Source organism: Formica exsecta, unplaced genomic scaffold (genome assembly GCF_003651465.1).
Source record: "Formica exsecta isolate Colony F162 unplaced genomic scaffold, ASM365146v1 scaffold211, whole genome shotgun sequence".
Taxonomy (NCBI): Eukaryota; Metazoa; Arthropoda; class Insecta; order Hymenoptera; family Formicidae; genus Formica; species Formica exsecta.
In genome coordinates this window covers 1,391,022-1,401,523 of record NW_021849408.1, presented here as the reverse complement: position 1 = coordinate 1,401,523, position 10,502 = coordinate 1,391,022, and the positions used below count along the sequence as shown (strand labels likewise).

General features: G+C 46.8%; 1 protein-coding gene across 1 annotated transcript; it reads right to left on the bottom strand.

Annotated features, from left to right (window-relative positions):
* Positions 1 to 262: 262 nt before the first annotated feature.
* On the bottom strand, positions 263 to 8,873 carry LOC115235175 (zinc finger protein 853-like). The gene is made up of 4 exons (XM_029806782.1): positions 8,819 to 8,873; positions 6,967 to 7,381; positions 4,646 to 5,403; positions 263 to 3,649 (listed from the first exon to the last, which is right to left on the bottom strand). The coding sequence occupies exons 1-4, from the start codon at positions 8,871 to 8,873 to the stop codon at positions 2,640 to 2,642; spliced, it is 2,238 nt and encodes a 745-aa protein (XP_029662642.1). The 3' UTR covers positions 263 to 2,639.
* Between the last annotated feature and the right edge of the window lie 1,629 nt (positions 8,874 to 10,502).

Sequence of the window (10,502 nt, the reverse complement as noted above, 5' to 3'; positions counted from 1 at the left end):
AGCAGCAATTCCGAGGCACTACGAACAGGCCACAGAGAATATGGCCGCACAATAATCATCTTCAGATCTCTGTGTCTCTAAAATGACAAAAGACTAACTGTAGAACACCTAATACGTAATCGTAATTATGCTAATGCATCTTGTCATCTCTAGGTTTAGACTCATTAATGTAATGTACAATAATTAGAGAGATCACACGTCTTAATATAGAAATTTTAAAAGATTATTCCCTAGTACGTTGAAACCTTCCTCTCTTCTCCCTCCCCTCCCCTCCCCCTCCCTCCTACTCTTCTTTTTTGCTCTTCACTTAAGTATTGCCACGAAGTGTTTTCTTTTTCTTCCCTCCTCCTCCTCCTCCTTCTCTTTCTTAAGAATGATGATGATAATTCTCCGAGATGTGAGCGGACCCGTGTACGGTCCTTCAAAGTCTTTTCTTTACCTTGAGCTATGCGCTATCGTCTACGCTACTTAAACGCTAAACTCTACGGTGTCTCAGCCTTCTTCCACGTTCCCTCCTCTTTCTTTTTCTTTTTTTTTTTTTGTCTCGTGTACTCGCTTACCTAGTTTTTTTTGTTTATATCAGCACCAATCTGATTTTTTAAAACCGATTCAAAATATCGTCATATATATAGTTAGAATATAATGTAACCTGTCGTATAAATATACATTCAAATATTACTATAGTATACAAGAGTCGCGCGCACCTCCCACCACCCCTCCAACCCCTTCGCGCTGCGCATCGCGGTATATCGTCTCGTCGATTCTTGACCCGATCTACCCGAAAGCTATGGCTCAGCACAGTGGGAGGATACGTCGTCCTCGTAAATTCTAGCTATAATCTTTCGCGTCTTTCTCCTTTCAGCTTGTCATATCATCCCCTCCCCATCCCTCTTCCCACCCCAATCCCCCTATATCTTCTTTCTCCCACCCTCTCATTCAGTGCTCTTTTTTTCCGTTTCATTCGCACTCAATCGCATTCGCACACACTCGCATACTTCACCTTTCTCCGTCGTATGTTTTTCTCTTCGTTCTTCTTCCTCCTTCTTCTCTTCCTCCTCTTCTTCTTCCTTCTCTTCTTCTTTGTTTGGAGTGAACGGCTTTACATATTTACAGGCATTCTTCACGTGGTCGTGTAAGCGCTTCCCTTGAGAAGCACAACATACCTCTCTTTCTCGCTATCTATCTATCTCTCTTTTTCTCTCTCACTCTCTCCCTCTCTCTCGTGAAACATTTTAAAACATAGGCAAGTTAAATATTGTATCACAATCATTTTAGTCTGGTCGAAATCGAACATCTTCAACCCGTTTGGCGATACGTGGCGTTTTAAATGGTGAACGGCGGCGCCCCGGGCGACGCATGCACCATCGTCCCGCGAGATGCGAAGACAGACGGATTCGCGGGAACACTCTTGTCAATCTCTTCGAGATCGCCTACGCGCCTCGCGGGAGGGATAAGAGCCCCGAACTCTCTCGTGCTATTCCCTTGTCCACGAAAGAAACGCGAGAAGGTACGTCGTGATCGATTAATCATAAAAAATACGTACGGAGAAATAGACGAGATCCTTCGTTGATTGCTTTACCTTGGTCTGGCTAATGAATTAACTCGACGGTGAGCGGCAGACAATTTTCCGAGCTATTCCCGTGTTCCCTCGTGCGAGATCGATAACTTGATGATGCGGATCGTAGCGGAAATCGGTATTTGCATATGCCGATGAATTTGCTAGTGTCATTGGCGTGCATGTATGCGCAGTGACAATAACGGACCATAAAATCTTTTAAAGATCAAATCTTAATCCGACATAAAGAGTGACGGATAACTGCGAACAAGTAACAAATCATTGCATCGCGATCGTATACACCGTAAACGAGGAAACGTATGTCACAAAAATTATTAGCTTGATTATTAGAGTTTGAGCGTCTAATACCTGAGCAAGTATAACTGCGCACCATCGTTTGCGCCACTCGGTAGCAAAAATGCAATAATAATTAATGATCCTGACTGGGACGTCGTTTTTCCGCGATGTTATCCGGCGCGCGAGGATACGCTTGCTTCTAATACACGAACGTCACAGAATACGTAAGAGCGAACTCGACGTCCTCTCCTTGCTTCCCAAACAACGCAAAAATCTTAACCGTTCTTCGGCGTTGTTTCATCTCTCCGTCCACATTATAGCAAGAGCGCTACAACTTAGAAAGAGATAGAAAAAACAATCATATCATTTGGATAATTTTGTCCGACGGTCAATCGAAAATGAAAGAAGCGATGTCTCTTGGACGTTCGTATTGTACGGGCTTGCGCGACGAAAAACCGACCGCCTTTTTCACCGTCGAGTCCGGGACTAGCTGGCAACACGTTCCGAGGCTCTGCTAAGCAGCGATGGAACAAGAAGAGCGAGCGAGTTGTGAAACGGCGAAAAAAAAAAGACAACTCTAATAAATGCACAGTGATAAATGTCACGGGTAGTGTTGCTGGATCGGCTGCTGGCCGCATCGGTTAGACGCGGCGGCGGCAGCGGCGGCGGCGGCGGCGACGATTGCGTTCGATGTCGCGTCGGCCTCCAACGCGGCTGGGCCGAAACAGCGCTGAAACCTCAGCGCGGGGATTCCTGCTTGCTAGTAGGCGGCAGGATGGACGGTTAGTCACTGCGGCGGAAGACCGGTCGGCGGCTTGAATTCGCCGGTCACGGACACGCCGTTTGCCTGGGCGCCGGGAAATTGCGCGGTTGACACCGGCGGCTGGTGATTGAACGCGGGCGCGTAGCACTGCGGGAAGTAGAGCTCCGGTTTGACGACCGTGGGCGTGAGGGTACCGCGGGGTACGGGAACCGGGCCCAGGCCCGCGGGCGTGCCGGGCGGCTTCGTGTCACCGTTCGAGTTCCGACGCACCTTGGCCGCGTGCGGATTCATGTGGTTGTCAATGTGCTTCTTCACCTCGGGCTCGGTGGCGAAGCGCCGCCTGCAATTGGGCATCGGGCAGCAGAACGGCCGGTCGCCCTGATGGGTGCGCGTGTGCTGATCCAGAATTGCCTTCTGACGGAAGTCTTTACCACACTGCTGACATTTGTACGGCTTCTCGCCCGTGTGGATGCGCAGATGCTGATTCAGGATCGTGCGCTGACGGAAGTTGCGCCCGCAGTACACACAGCCGTACGGCTTCTCGTTCGTGTGGATGCGCAAGTGTTGCGTGAGATGGGACTGCTGACGGAACCTCTTGCCGCACTCCGGACACGGATACGGTCGCGACTCGATGTGTATACATCCGTGTTGCAGCAGCGTAGACTTCTGCTTGAACTCCTTCTGGCAGATCGGACAGCGCACGTACAACGGCATGCCGGCCGAGCGGCCGTGCTGTATCACATCAGGTAGACAGCTCTTCGTGCCGCCCTGCTGCTTGATGTACTGCAGGGCGCCGAAGCTGCCCGGACCGCCCGCGCCAAAGACTGTGTGATTGCCGCCCTTCGGATCCTTGAAGTAAGCGGGGTACTGGATGGAGTTTGCGTCTGGCGCCGGACTGAACGCGCCCGACTGCGTGTCCGTGTCGCCGAACGTTGACGCTACTTCCTCTTTACCTTCCTCGGGCGGAAAGGGAACGTCCTGCGGCCAGAGCGTCGGCGTCATCCCGTTCTTGAAGATGAGGTGCGGGCTCACGTCTGTAATGAAAGTACGGTCCACGTTCATCGGCGGTATTCCACGGCGGACGGAATGAAAAGGAAGAACGTTAGTCCGGTTTAATGAGACGGAGAGAGATTAAAACTACATGTCAATTGTAACACGAATCAAGCGTGGCGTTAAGAAATCGCTCAAATTCGAGCGAAAACACCCAGGCAACACAAACGTCCGAGAAAAACGTCTAAAGAAAGATCCTGATTTATTCCGCGGCATTTACACGTCTTTTGGACTTTTGTGCTGTTTGGGAAGCTTATAAATTCAATTTATCGCGCGATCCCCAGTGAAAGTTATTAGCAGTTAGCAGCGATAGGTGCACGAGAAGAAACGCAGTAGCCGCTGGCAAGCCGATGTCCACCTTAACGCGAAAAACCAAAGTTATTAAAAGGCAGGCGGATTAGACTAGATGACGAGTTGGATCGTTTAGGATCGGAAAGGAAAAGGAGGGGTGGCGGGGACTGCTCTATCTCACAGCTCACCAGCGTTTTCGCGTCCAGCTCAACCGTTCTTACCCGCCGGTTGGCCTTAGCGGCAACGAGGCCGATGATACCGGCAAATTGTGTCTGATAAATCGTCGCTATATTAGTTTCCGAGAACTTTCAAAGAAAAACACGAGTTTTAGTAGGCTGGTGAGGGATATAGGTGATATAGACCAGTGGTGAATTTATCCCGTTTTTATTTAAAGACACACACATCGTTCTGTCAATTTACAATTATTTGATTTTCCGAGCTCTAAATCCGCCACTGGTAAATCAAACACTGGACAGGTAAGAAAATCGAGATGAATCGTTAGTATGCGGGTTATTGTACCGCCGGCGGTAATAAACGTGGTTATTATAATGACGATGATGATGATGATGCCGATGGTGACGGTGGCGACGGCGGTTGCGATAGTAATGAGTTAGAACCGGTGGGTGGGTCAGTGTGTGGTTGTGATGGACGCCCTCTGGGGAGTCTGGGAGGCAGAGAGAAATGCTCGCCTTGGTGTGTGCGGACGTGCTGATTCAGGATCGCCTTCTGACGGAAGTGTTTTCCGCACTCCGGACATTGGTATGGCTTCTCACCCGAGTGGATGCGCAGATGCTGGTTGAGGATGGCACGCTGCCGGAACGTGCGCTCGCAGTAAACGCAAGCGTACGGCTTCTCGTTAGCGTGTATGCGTAGGTGCTGCGTGAGGTGGGATTGTTGTCGAAACCGCTTGCCGCATTCCGGACACCCGTACGGCCGGCTATCCGTGTGGATCCGCTCGTGCTGCAGCAGAGTCGACTTCTGTTTAAAGTCTTTGCCGCAGGTCAAACACTTGAACAGGCGCAGATCGCTGTTGCCGGACTTGGACGATTTGCCGCTCTGCTGCACGATGTCGGGCAGCCCGGTTGCCATGTTGGGCGCGTTCGGACTGGCGTACTGATGCGCGTCCAAGCCGGGCCCACCATCGCCCTGACCGAGGGATGTCAGCATTACACCGGGCTGTTTGAGATAATGCAGCGCAGAAAAGCCGCCAGGAGTGAGCATGTGAGGTGGCACGGACGGCGAAGGATGCGGCCGGGCTTCTTTGAAGTAGTGTTGCGGATACTGCTGCAGCTCCCCAGCGCCAGGAAAACAATCGCTGCGGTCCACCTCTGCGTGAGGAGTTAATTGTTGCTGCGGCGAGTGATCTTGTTGCGTTTGTTGTTGCTGCTGCTGTTGTGGAGGCTGCTGCTGTTGAACTTGCTGCTGCTGCTGCTGCTGCTGCTGCTCGCTCAAATTCGAGCGAAAACACCCAGGCAACACAAACGTCCGAGAAAAACGTCTAAAGAAAGATCCTGATTTATTCCGCGGCATTTACACGTCTTTTGGACTTTTGTGCTGTTTGGGAAGCTTATAAATTCAATTTATCGCGCGATCCCCAGTGAAAGTTATTAGCAGTTAGCAGCGATAGGTGCACGAGAAGAAACGCAGTAGCCGCTGGCAAGCCGATGTCCACCTTAACGCGAAAAACCAAAGTTATTAAAAGGCAGGCGGATTAGACTAGATGACGAGTTGGATCGTTTAGGATCGGAAAGGAAAAGGAGGGGTGGCGGGGACTGCTCTATCTCACAGCTCACCAGCGTTTTCGCGTCCAGCTCAACCGTTCTTACCCGCCGGTTGGCCTTAGCGGCAACGAGGCCGATGATACCGGCAAATTGTGTCTGATAAATCGTCGCTATATTAGTTTCCGAGAACTTTCAAAGAAAAACACGAGTTTTAGTAGGCTGGTGAGGGATATAGGTGATATAGACCAGTGGTGAATTTATCCCGTTTTTATTTAAAGACACACACATCGTTCTGTCAATTTACAATTATTTGATTTTCCGAGCTCTAAATCCGCCACTGGTAAATCAAACACTGGACAGGTAAGAAAATCGAGATGAATCGTTAGTATGCGGGTTATTGTACCGCCGGCGGTAATAAACGTGGTTATTATAATGACGATGATGATGATGATGCCGATGGTGACGGTGGCGACGGCGGTTGCGATAGTAATGAGTTAGAACCGGTGGGTGGGTCAGTGTGTGGTTGTGATGGACGCCCTCTGGGGAGTCTGGGAGGCAGAGAGAAATGCTCGCCTTGGTGTGTGCGGACGTGCTGATTCAGGATCGCCTTCTGACGGAAGTGTTTTCCGCACTCCGGACATTGGTATGGCTTCTCACCCGAGTGGATGCGCAGATGCTGGTTGAGGATGGCACGCTGCCGGAACGTGCGCTCGCAGTAAACGCAAGCGTACGGCTTCTCGTTAGCGTGTATGCGTAGGTGCTGCGTGAGGTGGGATTGTTGTCGAAACCGCTTGCCGCATTCCGGACACCCGTACGGCCGGCTATCCGTGTGGATCCGCTCGTGCTGCAGCAGAGTCGACTTCTGTTTAAAGTCTTTGCCGCAGGTCAAACACTTGAACAGGCGCAGATCGCTGTTGCCGGACTTGGACGATTTGCCGCTCTGCTGCACGATGTCGGGCAGCCCGGTTGCCATGTTGGGCGCGTTCGGACTGGCGTACTGATGCGCGTCCAAGCCGGGCCCACCATCGCCCTGACCGAGGGATGTCAGCATTACACCGGGCTGTTTGAGATAATGCAGCGCAGAAAAGCCGCCAGGAGTGAGCATGTGAGGTGGCACGGACGGCGAAGGATGCGGCCGGGCTTCTTTGAAGTAGTGTTGCGGATACTGCTGCAGCTCCCCAGCGCCAGGAAAACAATCGCTGCGGTCCACCTCTGTTAATTGTGTTAATTGTTGCTGCGGCGAGTGATCTTGTTGCGTTTGTTGTTGCTGCTGCTGTTGTGGAGGCTGCTGCTGTTGAACTTGCTGCTGCTGCTGCTGCTGCTGCTGCTGCTGTTGTTGCTGTTGCTGCTGCTGGACCTGCTGCTGCGTTTGCTGCTGCTGTTGTTGTTGTTGGGACGTTGCCTGACTCGATTGTATATCATCGTCCGGTGGAGTCAAGGACTGAGGCTCGGGAGGCGCCGAAGGATACGGTGAGGGCACAGGCGATGCTAAGGAGGGCGGGGGACCGTTTTCACTACCCTCGACAGGAGGACCACAGGCCTGCTGTGGGCTTCCTGACGAAGAGGAACCCTGTTGTTGCTGCTGTTGTTGTTGCTGTTGCTGAGGGTACAGTCCGCCGTCCTGGAGAGATCCCGGCCCCGGGCCCCACTGACCCTGGGGTCTCTCCATATTATCTTTGTACAATACGTAGGGCGCGCCAGTATCTGAAAGTAGATAAAGCAAAAGAAGGTTTGCGGTTAGATACACGTTGACATAAAAGCGTTATTGTGTTAAAAAAACATAAAAACACGAGATAGTCTGCATTTTTTTATCATTATGTCTACATTTCAAATACCGTGTACACTTGATTTATGCTAATGTAATTTAAATAGAGTAATTCAATCTGGATAGTGTACTCGTGAAATAAGATGAAATTCTGCAGGTGTATTTTTTGACCGCTCTTGATCAAGGATGAAATTACTCGGAATTGGGTCAAGAAGCGCAGATCTTTAGAATCTTCGATCTCAGAATGCGCACTCTAGAATATCGATTCGTGCCATGTTCCCAGTCACGCATGGTTAGACATGTCCGGTTCACGCTTCACAAGTTCAATCGCTGTTATGCAGGTCGAATCTACAAACTGCGTATATTATGCTGATACTTTGAATAATAATTTAAAGATATCAGAATCAGGCACGCGGCACAGAATCGCGTGCCTCATTCGTTGGATTCCTGAATCCTTGAAAATTTTTGTCCTTGGACGGTCAAATAAGAAACAGGATCATATCGCATGTTCGTTTCAATCCATTCTTCCTCTTTCGCACCCATTAATTTGTTTAAATACGTGGATATAACAAAGGTGCAGCTATAATTAATCAAAAATAAGAGATGAACGCTGAAATAAAAGCAATTATATCGCGCACAAAGTTTTTAATTAAACTTTGCCATTATTTAAGACGTGTGTGTCTTGCCCAATCAGTATTATCGCGCGCAATTACATCCCGAGGAATAAGATAGCTTAAGGCGTTTTACGATTACGGAATTTACGTTACGCAATAATCGCGAGGCACTCCTCCTCTTATCAAACTAATTATATCGGACTTCATTTTCTCTTATTTGTCGAATGGATTCGTCATTCGATTTGCATTTCGCGCGGCCCGTTTAAAGATTTTTACTTCTCTTGCATTAAATGACTCATCCGATATAATGTTGTTTCTCGTGAAAAATGGGACAAACATTAATTTATTAGAAATGAAAAAAATTAATACGAAAGCGTAAAACTTAAATACATGTACAAAAAAAAACGAAATTAAATCTAATTAAGTCGAAATGATATATGACGAATGATTAATGCTATATATTGACGGATAACAATAAAAAATCTATGGAATCTCAAAAATCCAGGAATATACTGGTTGGCGAAATTCACCGAGATAAAAATTTGTGCCGAAGAAAAAACAAGAGAAGTCATCGCGATCTGATATATGCCGTTCGTTTGCACGTGAATCAGTCGTATTTATAGCTGATCATTTTTATTTTACCGCATTTATATATCTCCATTACATAACCGTTGTTTGTTGAGATAATGCCGCGTGCAATCGCTCGCTCGCGCGTCAAGATTAGTTTATTGCGATTGCAAGTTTATTCCGTCGCGTAATCACATTTAACTATTCCGGGAATCTCCAGAGCAATAATGTTATAATGTCCCGTTATCATGGTTAAGAGAAGAGTGACCGGTCGAAAAGTGACGCTAATGCGATATTCGCGCTCGAAGAGAGTGTCATTAATATAATTCTGCATATAATTTCCGTGATTTTCTCGCGATTCGGCGCTTTTAAAAGCCATGTCGTTTTGCAACATTGTTTTCCGTTTCTCCGACCGAACGTGGGGAAAATTAAAACGCTCCTTGATACGAAATCTCGATAGCATGAAAATATTTAAGCGATTGTACGATTTGGACAGCAGTCGTGTACATATATCGACGTAAATATTTATCAATATCTGCGGTCCGGCTTTCGTTGGTTCCCTTCTTCCGCCCTATCGACATATATCGTATACAATCCATCCCAATATTAAAAAAGTATTACGTTATTACATTCATGATAACGTTTGTTAATCTATTATCGAGGACCGGCTTATTTCGAGAAATTTGTCAAGAGTCGTGCCGCCAAGAAAACGCTACGTCTCATTAAACTCAATCTCCGTCCAGCAACACTTAATTACAACCAGAATTCCCGAGTAATCGTCCAAATTTCCTTCGCACGTCGGAAGTCGTTAGCTATATAGCGCAAAAACTAAATGTGTGTCGCGCAAAAAGAAGCGCAAGCTATGATTGCACTTTATATGGCAGCTGACAGCCAGGATAAAAATATCAAAAATTTAATCGATAGAATAAAACGAAAGAAGTTTCATTCGTTTGTTCCAACATAAGAATCTTGGAGGATATCATAATTAATATAAATGCAATTTTTTTTAACAATTAAATTTTGATGGTCATCGAAATGATGATGACAATAGTAGTAATAATCGGTAATTACCGTCGTAATAATGATAATCCATTCAGCCGATCATTCAATTTCAAGTGGGAGATTAATACTTATAAAAAGTACACAAAAGAAACAAAGAGAGAAATTAGTTTCTTCTTCATTACGAGCATCTTTTCCGGTGTCGAATCGTTCAAGAAGTAGACGAGTGTTCTTAATGATAAATTGTATTAAAGAAATCTCCGGATTATTCTTTCCCTCGCATTCGCGTGAATAAACATTGGTAAGCGTTGATACGAACTCCACAAGTTTTACCGAGCAGTCCGACCGAGCTTTAATGAGAGACGGATCCACTTATAACTTTACCAACTAAGCAGTCGCAGTCGTAAGATTTCGTCGTTGATTTTGACGCGCGTTTCACAAATCACGTAGACAGGTGGCTAGCGGTCATTTGACACAATAGTTTCATTTTTGAGAGAATCATATTTACAAATAAATCATCAACAGTATCACAAAATGATATCAGAAAAATTATAATGTACATTATATTCACTTTCATTTTTTCTTATCTTTGGGAGTTACTTTCGAACGATCAATGAGTTTAAGATTTCAATATTAGTAGCATAAATACTCAAGTGTAAGTAATGGCTTAAACTCATATGTTCGATCATAATATCATAAATATTTAATAACACGTAGGTTTACCCGCGATGTTCTGTTATACAATATAAGTATTGATGTTTTTAATATGTATACACAAGCGGGGAGCAAACTGCAAATTTGGCACATTGCTATTTTGTACTAACTTAGATTATTTCAGGAAATTCGACGTAAACTTGTCGCAAAAATAAATTTCTTTTTA

Bases quoted from the DNA above. Each gene is read 5' to 3' on its own strand.
- LOC115235175 (XM_029806782.1), bottom strand. From the start codon at position 8,873: ATGATAACGGGACATTATAACATTATTGCTCTGGAGATTCCCGGAATA. The intron at 7,382-8,818 runs GTGATTACGCGA...ATCTACTTTCAG, and splicing joins GATTCCCGGAATAGTTAAAT to ATACTGGCGCGCCCTACGTA. The intron at 3,650-4,645 runs GCGAGCATTTCT...CTTTCATTACAG, and splicing joins GCACGTCCGCACACACCAAG to ACGTGAGCCCGCACCTCATC.